Source organism: Hemicordylus capensis, chromosome 5 (genome assembly GCF_027244095.1).
Source record: "Hemicordylus capensis ecotype Gifberg chromosome 5, rHemCap1.1.pri, whole genome shotgun sequence".
NCBI lineage: Eukaryota > Metazoa > Chordata > Lepidosauria > Squamata > Cordylidae > Hemicordylus > Hemicordylus capensis.
The window spans coordinates 153,739,176-153,756,557 of NC_069661.1; the positions used below are offsets into that span (position 1 = coordinate 153,739,176).

General features: G+C 42.8%; 1 protein-coding gene across 1 annotated transcript in view; it reads right to left on the reverse strand.

The window, feature by feature from the left end:
- MUC19 (mucin 19, oligomeric) overlaps positions 1-17,382 on the reverse strand; it is a 72,632-nt gene that overhangs the window by 15,815 nt on the left and 39,435 nt on the right. Inside the window, exons 18-23 of the mRNA XM_053256213.1 lie at positions 16,168-16,262; positions 12,736-12,862; positions 6,319-6,565; positions 5,187-5,239; positions 3,862-3,962; positions 3,585-3,736 (exon numbers count right to left, since the gene is read on the reverse strand). Coding sequence (XP_053112188.1) covers positions 3,585-3,736; positions 3,862-3,962; positions 5,187-5,239; positions 6,319-6,565; positions 12,736-12,862; positions 16,168-16,262 — 775 coding nt within the window. The remainder of the gene's footprint in view (positions 1-3,584; positions 3,737-3,861; positions 3,963-5,186; positions 5,240-6,318; positions 6,566-12,735; positions 12,863-16,167; positions 16,263-17,382) is intronic.

The following is a 17,382-nucleotide window of genomic DNA, read 5'->3' on the forward strand; positions in this document are numbered from 1 at the left end:
GGGGGGAAACAGTGCATGTCATTGGAAGGTGGAGGCAAGGGAAAGAGTGAAAGAGTAAGGGGGAAGAGCAGCAAGCTAGGGGCTTAGGAGATGGTGTCTCGCCACACCCCAGCAAGCGGGGGGGGGGAGGCTTGGACTAGCTCTATCTCCAGAGAATGGAAACCTGAAAGCAGCTGAGCAACAATATGCTGAACAATTGCAGTTTGATTGGAATACCTTTCCAGGTTAGCCCTACTCAGAGCATCCTGTAGCCTAACATTTCTGTGTTGCTCTTGTTTATGCCTGTGGAAAACTGTGGTCTGGATTGTATAGGTGAGGCCTGAAAACCCATGGAACATACAGGTGAGCATAGTACTGTTTGAAATTCCATCAAGGGCTTGAGAAATTTCCTGTTTTCTTGCCTGCTTGGGAATGCAAAAAAGGTAATGGTTCTCAAGCAGCTGGCAGTTCACAAAACATGATTGGTGGGCTGCATTTGGTCTGGTGGGTCATAAGTTGTGCAGCATATCTGGCACAGGTTGATTTGTAGGGTGATAGATGACTCTTCATTTGAGCAAGGATTTGGATCCATCTAACTGTACATTTGTAGGGATATGCAAACCAGCTCAAGGTCAAGCCAATCCCTCTTAGCTGGCTAGGGGTTGGTTCAGGGGTTCTAAAGGTGTTTTTTTTTTAAAAAAAATTAAACTTGTTGCTGTGGCTGCAGGGGTTTCTCTAGAGATTCATCTTCCCCCTGCAGGCCTCCCCCCAATCTTCTATGGAACAATTTGGCCCAAGGAGCCAGCGTGGTGGTTAGAGTGCTGGACTAGGATCAGGGAGACCCGAGGTCAAATCCTCATTCAGCCATGATACTAGCTGGATGACTCTGAGCCAGTCACTTCTCTCTCAGCCTAGCCTACTTCACAGGGTTGTTGTGAAAGAGAAACTCAAGTATGTAGTACTTGGCTCCTTGGAGGCTCCTTGGAGGAAGAGCGGGATATAAATGTAGTAGTAGTAGTAGTAGTAGTAGTAGTAGTAGTAGTAGTAATAATAATAATAATAATAATAATAATAATAATAATAATAATAATTCATCTAAAACATCAAGTAAAATCAACCATCTGCTGTACATGGACGATCTGAAGTTGTATGGAAAGTCCCAGTCAGAAATCGAATCACTGCTAAACACTGTCCATATATTCAGTAGCGATATAGCAATGGAGTTTGGACTAGACAAGTGTGCTGCATTAACAATGAACAGAGGGAAAATAAGAAAAACAGAAGGAATAGAACTGCCCAATGGAAGCAAGATCAAGAACCTGGAAGAGAAAGAACATTACAAATACTTGGGCATTCTCCAGGCTGATAACATTGCACGCACTGAAGTTAAAAGAAAAATCGGAAGTGAATACATCAGGAGAGTTCGAAAAATCCTCAAGTCCAAACTCAATGGCGGGAACACCATACAAGCCATAAACACCTGGGCTATACCTGTTATCAGATACACTGCAGGAATAATAGACTGGACGCAGGCAAAGCTAGAGACGCTAGATCGTAAGACCAGGAAAATCATGACCATCAATCATGCTCTGCACCCCCGCAGTGATGTAGATAGGCTATACCTCCCTCGCAGCTCAGGTGGAAGAGGAATGCTGCAAGTCCATCAAACAGTAGAGGAGGAGGAAAGGGGCCTTGAAGAATATATCAAGGACAGTGAAGAAGATGCACTTCAAATGGTCAAGAACGAGAAACTATTCAACACCAATGAAACAAAGCAGGCCTACAAGAAAGAACAAGTCAAGAACCGAGCAGAAAAATGGAGAAATAAGCCCCTGCATGGTCAATATTTGCACAATATAAGTGGAAAATCAGACATCACCAAGACCTGGCAATGGCTTAATAATGGCAACTTGAAGAAAGAAATAGAGGGTTTAATACTGGCTGCACAAGAACAGGCACTAAGAACAAATGCAATAAGAGCAAAGTCGAAAAATCCACCACAAACAGCAAGTGCCGCCTCTGTAAAGAAGCAGATGAAACCGTGGACCACCTAATCAGCTGTTGTAAAAAGATCGCACAGACTGACTACAAACAAAGGCATGACAAAGTAGCAGGGATGATACACTGGAACATCTGCAAAAAATACAAGCTACCTGTAGCCAAACATTGGTGGGACCATAAAATTGAAAAAGTTGAAGAAAATGAAGATGTAAAAATATTATGGGACTTCCGACTACAAACAGACAAACATCTGTCACACAATACACCAGATATAACTGTAGTCGAGAAGAAAGAAAAACAAGTCAAAATAATCAACATAGCAATACCAGGGGATAGCAGAATAGGAGAAAAAGAAATAGAAAAAAATCACCAAGTACAAAGATCTACAAACTGAAATTGAAAGGCTGTGGCAGAAAAAGACCAAAATAATCCCAGTGGTAATTGGCGCCCTGGGTGCAGTTCCAAAAGACCTTGAAGAGCACCTCAACACCATAGGGGCCACAGAAATCACCATCAGCCAATTACAAAAAGCAGCTTTACTGGGAACAGCCTATATTCTGCGACGATATCTATAACAACTGACAATACAATTCTGGCATCCCAGGTCCTTGGGAAGGACTCAATGTCTGGATAAAACAAACCAGTCAATAACACCTATATGACTCTGTAAACAAGAAATAATAACAGCCATTTCTGAGGTGGTGGTGGCCATTTTGGAGGCTACCACGCATGCACACTGGCTGTTTACATGGCGAAGGGAGGCCGGCCCGGGGTGGGGGGAACCCCTGGAGAACCGCCTGCAGCCACAGCAATACTTCCCAGAGGCCGCCGGACCTGGTGATTGGTTGAAAAAATAATTTTTTAAAAAAGCTTTTAGAACCCTGAACTAGCTCAAATTCGATCTGAGCCGGGGTTCTAGTTCGGGGGCACAAAACAGAACATCCCCAATCTGGCTTGAGTCTGGCTCAGACTCGAACCAAGCCAGGCAAACCGGTTTTGTGCACATCCCTATACAATTATCCATGTGCCATATGTTGTTTATCATGACTTGTAAAAGAGCCCATTCTTTTCAAGCATCAACAAGGGCAAAATCTAATGCATTTTTTTTAGATATAAACTTTTTACTGTATAAAATATTAACAGCACATATACACACATAACAAATTAATAAACCATCATAGAGGCAATTTATAACACAGCAAAGCCAACTAAGTTAGAAAAGGGGATACAGGCAATAAATACTAATTAACCAAGCAGTTTATTTTTAATAAGTGTGTGTGTGTGTGTGTGTGCGCGCGCGCGTGCATGTGTGTGTCTGAGAGTGGGAGTGAGAGTGAGTGAGAGAGAGAAGTTAAAAAAGTGATATAAACAATCAAACTAAATAGATACCCCTGCTTGGCAGGGAAATAATAATTAGTTCATTAACTAGTAAGGACTCATCATATGAGATGAAGAGGAACCAGACTGCTAGGGCATGAAGAAAAAGCTCAGCCAAACTTCCATAGTACTGTATCAACAGAACTGTATCATTGGTAGCATTCAATTCAGCAAAGCAAAGCTTAAATGAAAATGTTATGATCAAAAATTTTTTAAAGATGATTTACCAAATATTGCATTCAACATTTATTGAGCTTCCTTGTTCATATTTGCGACCACTGTAGGAACATGGACAAAGGGATGGCAAAATGCAGTTGTCTTCAGAATTCCGCACCATGCCCACAGAACAGTAGCATCCACGCCTGCAGGGCAAGTCCATCTGCAAACAAAATGCACATATTCAGAGTAAGGGCTACTCTACTTTATACCTCCTGTGCACCACACCACTTTAACCACATAATAGCATCACAGACCCTCAAACAATAATTTTGGCATTCAACTCACAGATATGTAAGGTATGTTCAGCGCATTGCAAGTTTTGTCCACTCTTCTCTTTACTTTTGGGTCAGAACAACTGATATATTCAGCTCCACCTGTACAGTTTACTGAAGAAGAAAGCAATGTTTGATTATATCATGTTTGTGATCTCTTTTAAAAAAACATTTCTCTAAAACAGTATTTCTCAAATGTATTGCATGTGGGCCCTCTAAACTTACGCACCCTTCTTAAGTCCCCAGCTCACCAAACATTTTCCCCCACAGGTGAGTGTGAAGAGTAGGGTCAAATGCATAGCAAAATCAACGTTTTCTGAAGTAGCCCTTGACAATGTCACAAGAGTCAGACTTGACATCCCCTGAAAATAGTGAGAGGTGTGGATATTGTTCTGGGAATGAGCCCAGCAATCATGAGGTGGAGCCCAGTGGTAGCCCCCAAATGGTCTACAATTAACCTTTGCTGCTCAGATATTTTTCTATCTGGCAGAGAGCCAAAAGCCAGAGAAACAGGGTCAAATTTAAGCAAACTGGAAACCATAGTCCAGAATTCTTGCTGCACATTATCATTTTTACTCAGCCTGCCACTGCGTGCTAGGACCTGTGGACTAAACAGTGATCTCTCTGACCCCTTCTGACTTGCTTCTGTGGCAGCTGAGTGCAGGTTGAGGTAGGTTAATTGCAATGGTGTTGGGCTGAAGGGCCATTATGGTGACTGGGAATATGGAGGGAGGCTTGGTGATCTCGTGACTCTCGGGCTGGATCCGCTCTCACTTGGATGTATGCCAGCGAACACTACTCAGTGTCTTGTGACCTGGGTTGAGGTGGGTTGGCATTCACCCCCACATTGGGAGTAACCTCATGGTAGAGATAAGGTTTGGATTGGTTCCGAGCTGAATCAAAGCCTGGTTCTTTGCCTTCCTGTGGGCAAACCTCCTATGAGATTGACCTACATAGGGAATACCCGCACTTCAATTTAATTCCTCGTTGCAGGTTTGTAATTATTTAATAAAATGGCCCTAGTTTCTTCCAACTACATGTGTCCTGTCATTATTTGGGTTTGGGTTTGCAAAGAAACACGACAACAAAGCAGCAATTCTTTCTGAACTTCCTTCTTCTCCTTGAAATGATGGGGCAGTCACACTCACAAATCCAATGTGGATCAGTCTAGGTCCACTAGCAGAAGGGAACATTCAACCCATCCAGGTCTCAGCTGATGGGAAGGAAGGCATCACTAGCCTCAAGAACCTGTCGCTTCCTAAAACATTGTACCAGTTTGAGAATCACTGCTTTAACATATAGTAATTTAAACTCACCCATTGGTACTTGAACACTTACCAGGTTTTAATTCAGCAGGACTGTGGCAAAGTACCTGCCCTATCTTACAAACACTGTAACATGTAAAAGAAAGAGAGAGAAAGAGACTTGAACTGCCTGCCTTGGAAACCATCGTAATATAGCTTATAGGCATCTTCTCCCATAAGTACCTCCCCACAACTTAAAGTTAACAGGTGAATTCCTGCTATGCATTTCATCTTTCAGCATGGTGACTTGTGCAAGAGCACATTCAAGAACTTATTACTTACTTACTACAATTAATATTATTTATATACTACTTTTCAATGAAAAAATTCTTAAATCTGTTTATACAGAAAAAGCATAGTAATAAGGACTCACAGTTTAAACCCCAAAGCACTCACAGTCTAAAAAAGAAACTCAAGGCAGATACAAGCCAATAGTCATTGAAAAAATGCTGTGTTGGAGTTGAATGGGGCCAATTAATTGCTTTCCCTGTGCTAAATATAAGAGAATTATCGCTTTGGAAGGCACCTTTTTGCCTAGTTAGCTGGCGCTTTTATACCTTTCAAGTGTGGTGCCATCTCTTTGAACCTCCCTTCCAAGGGAACTCCCTTTCCCTCTATGCTTTTCTTCCCTATTTGACAATAGCTTTCCCCTCTACTGATTTTATTCTTTTGATAACTGTATTTAAATGAACTGGTTTTTTAAAGTAAGATTTTACCTTTGAAAATTATTTTGAGCACTAATCTTTGTGCTGGTTTGAGGATGTGACTCAGAACATTTGAGAAATTAATAAAATTTGACAGAAGCTCTGAAGAATGAAGAACCCTGAAACTACATGTATTTCTGTCAAAGTGTTCTTGGTCGGTAGGTTCTGCCTGCCTACACTGATCCTAAAAACACAGACATATACATTTATGAAATCCTGTGCTGGGCAGCATAAGGGCATGTCATTCACCCAACCCATGTGGTTCTTTTCTACAAATGTTATCAGAATGATGTGAGAGTACCAAGGGGAAGCAACTCCCACACTGATTTGATAAGTTATGAATTGGCTGTCATCAGGTGTATTTCTAGCAGCAACTGTTTTCACACACACACACACACACACACACACACACACACACACACACACACACACACTTATGTAGGTGTATGCATATATACATACCATATATTATTATCCAACTTAATACTTTGACCTCTCTTCAGAACAGCATCATCCAAGTAACAATCACACTGATCTTGCTCAACACATACACCTTTGCTATTTGAATATCGGCCCTTGTCGCAGACACATCCATCCACTGGGGTACTGTCTACCTCGCAGGTCATATCTTTCTCCGAAAAGGAACGGCAAGAAGTATTGCAGGCTTTTGCATGATATTGAAAGACCTTGCCTGCTTCACAATCTTGCGCTGTAACAATAACAACAGTGAGTTATTTTTCAGTAACTGTTTGTAAAGAATTTATTCTGTGTAGGTTTTTGATCTATACTTAGAATTATTCTTTGGGCTTGTGGTATATAGCCTTTCTTGTGCAAAGGCAGAGCTTATATAACCCAATATTCTTCCCAATATCCTTACTCACAATTTTCAGTTCTCCTTAAAATGTAGCAGGCTGGAAAAGCAAGTTAGCTGAAAAGAACTTTATTTACTTTTTCACCAAGCAACAGTTGATTTCCCTGCAGGAAGTCTGGTTACTTGATGATGACAACAACATAGATTTACCCAGTTTGCTGTTTGGTTGAAACCAGAAATTAACCTTGGCACGGGTTTTGCTTGCAGGATTTCAGTAGATCTGTGTGCTAAGGCTGTTCTCACGACCTACTGGGCAAATGGACAGGGGAAAGGCTTTGCAAACCTTGCCTTCCCCCCAGATGAGCATTCCTAGACTGGTGGGCACGCAGAGCACATTTGATCAGCGCTGCTCCGTGCAGCGCAGATTGCTCTGAGGCCAGGTTCGGCACTGAAACACTCCCAGGATCTGCACAGGTCCTGGTGGGTCTCATGGCCAGCCAAGGCCAGACTTGGCTGCCTAAGCCCAGACTTGGCTGCCTAAGCCCAGACTTGGCTGCTCGTGAGAACAGCCTCCATGATTTCCAGTCTGCTTTAGTCTTCTCTTTTCTAATTATACGCTGGAATTTGAATCTGCTGCCCTGCCTTGTATTTTATGTTTGTTTTATTGTTTATTTTTAAACTTAATTTTGTTCTGCTGCTCTAAGATCTTTGGCTGGAGAGCTCCTAAGAAATGCAGTACCACAAATAATTCAATTTGCATATGCAAATTCCTTCAAATGGCCAACTGTTTGTCATTTCTTACATGGCCTCCAAAGATTCCATTCACTCTTCAGAAATTAGCCCTTTACATGGAACTAGAGATCAATTAGATGACCAATATCCAAGAAGTCCACTAGTTCTTCTTCTGAAAGACTTTAATACACTACTGCAGTAGGTCTGGCCTCATTTCATGAAATAAAAGCAGTGGGGGAGAATATCATAGGTTCCTCAATAAAATCAAGGAACTTAAGAATAAAGGCTGCCAAATTCATGCAAACCTTACATTCCTGCTAACTGACTTTTTAAACAGGAAAGGAAAAGAGAAAACACAACACTGTTTTACCCCCATTAAGCAAAAGGAAGGAACAGAGTTGTTAAACAGCAGTTTGCAGCTTAGTCTCAAATTTGATCAGCCTCAGTAGTAGTTATAATCAGATGGAAGGTGACCATCATGCTTAAGCGATCAGTTTAATGACTGGTCTCTCATGTTATGATCCCATTGGGGATGATAGAGAATGGTAGAGAATGCTTGTCTGCAGAAGGTCCCAGATTAAATTCCTGGCATTGCCAGATAGGGCTGGGAACAATCTCATCTGAAATCCTGGAAAGCTGCTGTTAGTCAGTGTGGGCAATATGGATGTAGATGGACCAATGGTCTGACTTAATAAACGACAGCTTCATATGCCATCCAGAAGTAATAATGCTAACCTTAGTTTCTTAATCTTTGGTGAGATGAGAATCGAATGGAGTTTTTTTATGTGTGTAGCCCTGTATTTCATTTGAGCATTCTTTTTTTGCTTGCATAATTGGAATAGAATGTGGAAAAGTACCAAATGCTATGATAATTTTAAAAACACACACATTCTGCAATGTGACTTCATATTGCAATCAGAATAAACCTGGTGGTAATTTGATGGGAAATAAATTCAAACTATATATTAAAACTAGATCTAAGTCAATTTCCAAGATAGCCAATTGTATGTTTAGTAATTCCACACTTCCATGTGTCCTTCCTTTCCCCCCTTAAAAGACCTTATTTTACAGTGTAAACTTAAAATGAGTAATCTTTATGTAAACTGCTTATTTCATTTTAGAATATATTCATAACCAGCTTTTATCATCAACATCATCATCATTATTATTATTACTACTATTATAAATTTCATTTATATACCTCTCATCCTAAAGTGGCTCAGGGCAGCTTACAATAAAAATTCAAACCATTTCAAACATAACATAAAAGCTATTAAATTATTAACATTGAACTAATTTTAAAATCATTAAAACCACTTAAATAGTATTAAAAGTCAGGCTGAAAAGATGGGTCTATATGTCCTAAGTTAATCTTGACATAGTGATTTAGAAAAATCTAGATATTGAATAGCAAGACCAACATGAGAATACAATAACATGAATAAATCAATTTGCTCAGTTATTTATGGAGAAGAGCCCTAACTTAGTAGTACTGCATATACTTTGCATCTCTATTGTGTGAGTGCCTGCCTCAGCATATAAGAGGCGGTATGAGGTATCCTGATGTGGCCATTTTCTCCCATCTAAAAGAGTGTTGATTATACTTTGGGTGGCCACCAGCTGGTTTCAATCTAACTCCTTTAGTTCTCTTGTGTTTACAATCCAATACAAACCAAAGTCACAGCACACAGGATGATGTCCTTGTAGACCCCTACTTCACAGGGGTCTTTTTGTTACAGTCCACTATCTTGAAAATAGGTGGTGATAACATGCATTATTTAATTTTAAAATTGTACTGAAAAAATAGGGGAACAAATAATAATAATAATAATAATAATAATAATAATTATAATTATTATTATTATTATTATTATTATTATTATTATTATTATTACATATATATCTTGCTCTTCCTCCAAGGAGCCCAGAGCGGTGTACTACATACTTAAGTTTCTCTTTCACAACAACCCTGTGAAGTAGGCTAGGCTAAGAGAGAAGTGACTGGCCCAGAGTCATCCAGCTAGTATCATGGCTGAATGGGGATTTGAATTCGGGTCTCCCGGTCCTAGTCCAGCACTCTAACTACTACACCACGCTGGCTCTCTCAAATAAGCTGATGATTTCAAAGAATGGCAGTCAAATGCTCACAAATTGATTTAATTCTAACATTAAGGGTTTAGATTTTGGCCCCATTCAAAGACACAGCATGAAACCTTGGTAGACGTAGCTGTGGTTAATCTGTGAAGCTGAGAATCACGTTGCAGATGATTGGCAAACTCCAGTTTATAGGCAAAGGATCCCCTCCCTCTTCCTAGTCAGCACACTCACATCGTTAGACTGTTGGTAAAGCATCAGCATGTTAGTGAAGCTGCAACCACTGGCAGCGATATTAGAGAGGCATGCTCAGCGCAATCATGCCTTTTTGGTAGGGGTGTGCAAACAGGTTCAATGTCAAACACGTTCGACATTGAACCTGTTCGGTTTGATGGTTTGATATCGAACCCAACCCCTCCCTGGTTTGGTTCAATATCGAACTGAACCCTCCCAGCTGTTTGGAGGGGTTTGCGATCCCGCCCCCCTCCAAACAACTTTAGTTAGTTTTTTTACTAATCCCCTCTCGGGGGGCTTCCTCAAAGTCTGCAGGGGGTGTCCAGAGGTTTTCCCTCCCGCCGCCAGCATCCATTATGTGGCAAATCGCCCTGTCTGGGTAGTCTTAAGTCCGTTCTGGGCCTCACCCCTGTCACGGTTGGAAGCACATGCCCAATGGGCCTCTGTGTGGCCTGGGTGACCCAGCCACACAGAGGCCCATTGGGCATGCATGGTGACCTCGAAAATGGCCGCTGCAATGAGGGTGAGGCCCAGAATGGCTCACCCAAACAGGGTGATTTGCCACATAATGGAGGCCGGCAGAGGGCGGGGGAACCTCTGGAGACACCCCCCCCCATGGCCTCAGACAAGCCCCCTGGAGGAAGTGAGCATAGATAGATAGATAGATAGATAGATAGATAGATAGATAGATAGATAGATAGATAGAATATATATTTTTAAAAGATCATGAAAGGGAGGAGGTTCGAGGAGGTACCGAACTGAACTGGCCTGGTCCAGTTTGGACTCAAACTAAACCGGAACAGCTGGTTTTGTGCACACCCTTACTTTTTGGCAGTGTTCACCTGCCCCTCAGCCGGGCAAAGACATTTTAACTCTCTTCTCACACTGTATGCACCATTGTTTTCTGTAGTTGGGGAAGAAGGGTCTTGTGGCCTCCCTCTTCCCTTTACCAGGATTGGGCCCCTCTCTTCCCACTTGCACTAGTCAAAGATAGACTGCACAAACAATCTCTCTATTTCCCCCCCTCATACATTCACAGAATGTGTTTGTGACCATCAATGGCCATTTTTGAGACACCCACACCAGCCCATATGCCATGAGATAAATGCCCCCCCACCATTTCTCCGGGGACCTCTATTTTTTTCCCTATGCCTAGATCCCCATTCCTGTCCCTTGCATGAGTGTGTATGTATAGATGGATAGGATGAGACTGCTAGGAAGAGGGTGAGATTACTTAGATTTTGACCCTTTGGTTTTCGGTAGTACAGTAGAACCTCGTTAATCGCGGTCCAGCATCCGCGGTTTCACATATTCATAGTTGGGTAATGGACACCCTACCTTGGTATTCCCTGGGGGAAAATCATCATGAAAAGGGTTAAATCCGCATATCCATCTGTTGGAGGTGGCTGGGGAAAACCTTGGAGGTCATTTCCAGCTGCCATTTTTAGATCTGGAGCCATTTTTGGGCTCATTTTACACAAAAAGTGGGGGAAACCATGATTTTTGGACAATTGTCATCAATGTTTTTACTCTTAGGGATTTTATTCTTGGACTGCTGAAGGATAGTGGAGCACAGTAGGGCACTATTTGGGCTGTTCTCCCCCCCCCCCTTTTGGGGCTATTTTGGGCAGTGCGGGAACCTAACCCCGCAATTTACATTCATTTTAATGCCACATTATTTATGGATTCACTATCCCCCCACAGAACAGAACCCCCACAAATAATGGGGTTCATCTGTATTGCTCTATTTTTTATACAAGTTGGTAGGAGAAAGGGGGCCAAGCCCCTTCCCCTGGGTGCAAGCATGTTTGGTCTCCGCCAGGCCTCATGGGAAGAACCATCCATCTAGAGCAGGATTAAACTGCATAAGAGACTCCTCTTGTGCGTGTGATGAAGATAGATCCTGCTTCTGAGTGGAACACTCTTTAATGAGAGTGCCCGACCATAGACACACACATGTGGGCTGGAGGGCTTTTACCTCCTGGCCGACAGTTCCACCGAAGCCCTAGGGAGGGTCCCTTGGCAACATTTCTCCCAGACCCAATGACTGCCCAGAACCAAGAATATAAGCACCCCTTAAAAGAGCACCCCAAGCACCCCAAGCACCTTTGTGTACATTAAGGCCAAAGAAAGCACACTCCATTGATAGCATCTGAGAGCCCCAGGAATGGGGCTAGATTTGGTGCTAGGTCAATCAAAGGGCTCCTTGCATGTGTGTCTATTTATTCTCCCTCTTTTATTTAAAGTATGCTTTCCCCAATGCCCTTCCATCCCTTTAAATGCAGGAACTGCAGGGATGTGGCATCCCTGTCACCAAACAGTGGTGGGAGGAGCAAGGGGATGGCAGAGGGTGGGGCATCAGCTATGAGAGGCAGCCAGTGAGAAATGCAGCCGCCCTAGAACTGACACACTTATGGGCTCTGAGCCAGCCTCTCAATGGTTATGGGAGGAGCTTGCACACATAACTCAAGTAATGGCAGGTGGCAGAATTCGGATGACACAATGGTGCCTTCTGATCTCAATCTCAGAGCTATGGTCGGGTGACAAAACCGTGGCTTCACACTTTCAGATGACCACAAACTCAAACCTCTGGCATGTTTAGCTATGGTTTGGCATTATGTCCCAATGGGTCCTTTGACTTTGATGCTTAAAGAAGCAGAAAGTAGGCTCCATTAGTTCTACTTAGAACTACATTACTGTTGTGGAAAGGAGAAATTTGCAGCTCTCTTCTTGTACCTGTTACTTGATGCCAGCCAAGTATTCAAGGAGAATTGCCCTCAACCAACTTCCTAAATCAGCCAGGCAGAAGCTGTTATAAATGCATTCAGCAGGCAAAGAACTTGGCAAAGTTTTGCATGGCATCTGTACACTCCTTTCTCTCTAATGAACCCAGAAAGGCTATGGTGGAACCTTGCCAAAGACACTGTGCTACTGGTGTCTTCAAAGTACAGCTCCATACATTGGGTCAAGCTATTTATGCAAACTTTTATATTCATCTGTCTTCTTACCACAAAGACCCTTTCTCCAGCCAGTTATGTATATTCCATGTTTGGCACATGCCTTGACATAGTTTCCCAGTGCTGTGCACAAACAATCCTTGACTTTGTCACATATACATGTTGAAACCAGACATTTCTGCAAGACAAAAAAAAGAAAAAGTCCATGCCTTTCTTTGAAAAACTGATGTATTTGGTCCCCCCCAACCACTCTAACAAGTATAAAATGTACTGGTGAATCCAACAAAGCACTCTTGAAGATTAGAGCTTTATTCAATGAGCCAGGGGGAAAGGGGGGGGGGGGGGGCTAGCAGAATTAAAACACTCAACTGTAATACCTGATAAGATAGACAAAGGACATTTTTATTCAGTCTCTCTTGCACCAACTGTGCCAGATGAATTATTGTTGTTTATATTATTCCACTTTTAAAAGGGGAAAAACCCTCAAAGCTATTTACATAGAAAAAGAATAATAGTAATATTGTTCCCTTTCCCCAGAGGACTTGCAGTCTAAGAAAAACAAAGCAGACACCAGCATCAGTCACTGGAGGGATACTGTGCTAGGATTGAATAGGGACAGTTGCTCTCCCCCTGCTAAATATAAGAGAACCACTATTTTGAAAGTGGATTTTTCAATGATTCAGGTTCAAGTGAATTTTGGAGCTTGGATTTTTAAAAGTAAGTACAGTGCCCATTAACCTGAAACAGTAAGGTCTAGTCTATGACAATAAATGTGTGTGTGTGTGTGGGGGGGGGGGGTGTTATTTGATTTGTGAAAAGGAAGAGGTTAATTGACAAATTAAAGGAACAGTGTATAAGATCATCTGTCTCTGGAATGTAAATTTTTACATTGGGGAGACAAGGATACCCCTGTTAAAAAGGTATAAAAAGCATTTGGCAGACATGCAACATTAAAAAAAAATAAAATTGAACCCTGGGCAAAGCATATGAAGGCAAAACATAAAGGAGGAGTTGCACAAAGATGTTTATTTTTGCTATAGAAGGAAATACAGTAAAGCGTATCATTAAAGAGGCCATGTATAATGAGCAGCTGCAACCAACTATTAATGTTAGGGAAGAAATGAAAGAGGCAATGAAATGTATTGGCCTATTAAAGGGTTAAAAATTTGTTCAAGAGTCATCTCCTCCTGCCTCCTTTCCCCTGTTTTTGGATTGGTTTTTATTGATTGAGTGATTGATTGATTGATTTTTAAATGTATATATTGCCTTTCATTAAAACAATCCCAAGGCAGTTCACACAAAAATTAAAAGAAGACTATAAAAAATACCCAAAATTTAAGCCAGAATATAAAAACATAGATCTGACTAAAAAAGATTTAAAGTACAAACATAAAATAACCATACAAAATACAAAGAAGCCGCAGTAGAGACAACCATATAAAAGGCTAGGTTTTTATTTAGTTTCAGTAGCTGTATTTAATCTCAAGAGTTTCCAGCTGTTTCAGACAGAGCATTGGCAATGATGATTTAACTTTGCAACATGTTTGCTCAAGTTTGTAAGATCTTTGTTTTTATTTGTTTTACCTACACATGCAAAGAGGTCTTAAAATCTTGTCTGGAGTAAGGGAGAATGTGTATAGCATCACCACTATATCGTCATATAAAATAAGTAGATTAAAATAAGCCAGGATGCTGGATTTGGATGTTCATGTGTGTGAACTGCCTAGAGCTATCTGGGTTAGGCAGTATAAAACTAATTAATATAATAAAATAAAAATAGGCAATCTTGGAGTTTTCTAATTCAGATAGGAAATAGATGTGCAAGGATGTGAGGAATATGCACACTACTGAGGCTAAGGTATGTCGCAAGGAGCTCGACATTAACAGGAGTTGTTCCTGAGGGTTGCAGCCCTAAGCCTGCAATTCTATGCATATTTACTTCAAAATAAGTTCCATCACATATATTGGGACTTACTTTCAAAAAAGCACAAAAGAGTCAGGAGGTCTTAACATTAAAACAGGCTGAAACCAGGCTCAGTTTTCACAGAGCTCTCACTTGGTTTCATGTGATTTGAGTCAATAGTTGTAACATGTTTTTCATATATATCAGTACAACACATTCAGGATGGAATTGTTTGGATATGTCTAATATACTGTAAGGCAATTTTTCTTGCTGTGCAATAAAGAAATATTGACTGAAATACAAATTAAGCCTCTGTTGATAGAGGCGCTCTCATTGTTGGCCATATAGCGATAGTGCTGACATAGGAAAACAATTTCTTCAGTGGGAACATCAAAGCGCACTGTGCTCAGGAAAATGCACACAGATTTGCTATTTCCAAAGAAATAAATGAGGCAGCTCTTGCGGGGTGGGGGGCTTTGTGTATTCTTCAGCGTTTTTGCAACCATATGAAAATCACTGGATAAGGGCATATGTGAGCTTTGCCCCTCTTTTATAGCCTACTTTTCTTAGGGAAAGTCAACTTATGAGTTCACCCGTGTGTGTGTGTGTGTGTGTGTGTGCGTGTGCGTGTCCCTATCAACTTGGCAATGCCTGGACCAATATGAACCAAATTGGGTACATAAATAAATGAGACAGCTCTTTGGTGGGGGAACTTTACGTATTCTTCCATATACAAAGGGACACCTCAACAGCATAGTCTGTGATGTTGTAATCCACCCCAATTCAAAATGGAAGATGCGTGAATGTTTAAGGCACAAGCGGGCTAACTTGTGCACCATCTAACTGATTTGAACCAAATTTGGAACAGTTGTAGGGACTAATAGGGACATCTCAATGGTGTAGTTTGTGATGATGTCATCCACCCAATTCAAGATGGTGGATGCATGAATGTTCGAGGCGTAACTGGGCTAACTTATGAACCGTCTAATCGATTTGAACCAAATTTACTATAGCTGTAGGGGCACATAGGGACAGCTCAAGGGTTTGTAATGATGTCATTCACCCCAATTCAATATGGTGGACACAAGAACATTTGAGTGCAAGTGGGCTAACTTGTGGACTGCCTGACTTGAACCAAATTTGGTGCAGTTGTAGTGTGTGATACAAAGGGACACCTAAATGGCATAGTTTGTAATGATGTCATCCACCCCAATTCAAGATGGTGGACATGTGAATGTTTGAGACATGAGGGCTAACTTGTGAACCACCTAACTGATTTGAACCAAATTTGCTACAGCTGTAGAGACACATAGGGACGACTCCAAGGCATTGTTTGTGATGATGTCATCCACCCCAATTCAAGAGTGCGGATGTGTGAACAATTAAGACTGAAGTGGGCTAACTTGTGAGGATAGTAATTATCAATTAATATTAAAGTGAAAGGAAAGTAGGCAGATTAGTTCTTACCAGAACAAATTGTTAAATAACAGATTGCTCCAACAGCTTTGCCCTCCTAAATCATCATGAATAAATCATGAATAACAATATTCATCACTAAGCTGTGATGAATATTTCCATACCTCATAGTAAATCCTGTGGTCTACAGCCGAATGTCCAGAAGCAAACACTCCATCGGGATTATTGAGTACTGCACAGTTTTTTCTTGCAAATCTTTCTGAAATGATGAATAAAATCAAAGCATTTACTAGTTTTTGTATGCAATACTATAATGTGATTACATGGTATGGTAGATTCAGAAAAAAATGTTTTTATAGAGATGCACATTGCATAAAAGCACAAGTAAGGAAGGAACCTAGTCCTTTTGAGTGAACATATGTGCTTGCCATATATCTATATATTTATTTCTCCTGGGTGTGCCATTGGAATGCGTCCTGGCAGCCCAGCTGATTGGCTGGGCTGTGGAGGCACCTGATTGGCTGGTGCACCCAGGAGGAGAGAGGAGAATTGGCCAGCGATGGGCCAGGGATGTTGGCGGCCCGGCTCGACTGTGGTGAAGCGGCGGCGGGCCCAGCCGAGGTCCAAGGCGGCGAGGCGGCAGTGGCGGGCCTGGCCCAGCCGAGGGCCGAGGCGGTGAGGAGGCGGTGGTGGGCCCTGATACTGGGGCAGAAGGTGGGGGTGGGGGGAGAGGTGGCCAGCCTCCTTGGGTGGCTACAAAGACTGGCAAGCAGCGGCAGCAGGCCCGGCTGGCTGCCAAGGCGGCACTTGGTGTGGTGGGCCCGGCCACAAAGGCGGCACTCAGCCTGGTGGCGGGCCAGGCCGCGGAGGCGGCTCTCGGCCAGGCGGCGCCGGGACCAGCCGCCGAGGCCAGGAGCCCGTGGGAGGCTGGGGTGGGAGGGAACGGGTGGCGGGACTTTCCTGTTCACCGCCTGAGAGGAGGAGCAGCAGCGGCAGCCCGGTAAGTAGAGCTTTAAAAAATTCAGGGGGAGGGCAAGAGGGAGTGGGGGAGGGGGGCAAGAGGGAGGGGTGGGGGGGGAGGGGAGGAGGAGGGGAGGGGAGGGTGCATGAGGGAGGGCAAGAGGGGAGGGGAGGGCAAGAGGGAGTGGGGCAGGGGGAGGGCAAGAGGAAGTGGGGCAGGGGGAGGGGGAGGGCAGGGGGAGGGCTAGGGAGGGGGAGGGCAAGAGAGCATGGGGAGAGGGGGGAGGAAAGAGGGGCAGGGGAGGGGAGGGGTGGGAGGGTAGGAGAGACTGTGGCAGGAGGGTGAGAGGGAGGGGAGGGGGAGAGAGAGGTGTGGGAGGGGGAGGGAGGGCGAGAGAGTGGGGTGGGAGGGAGGGGAG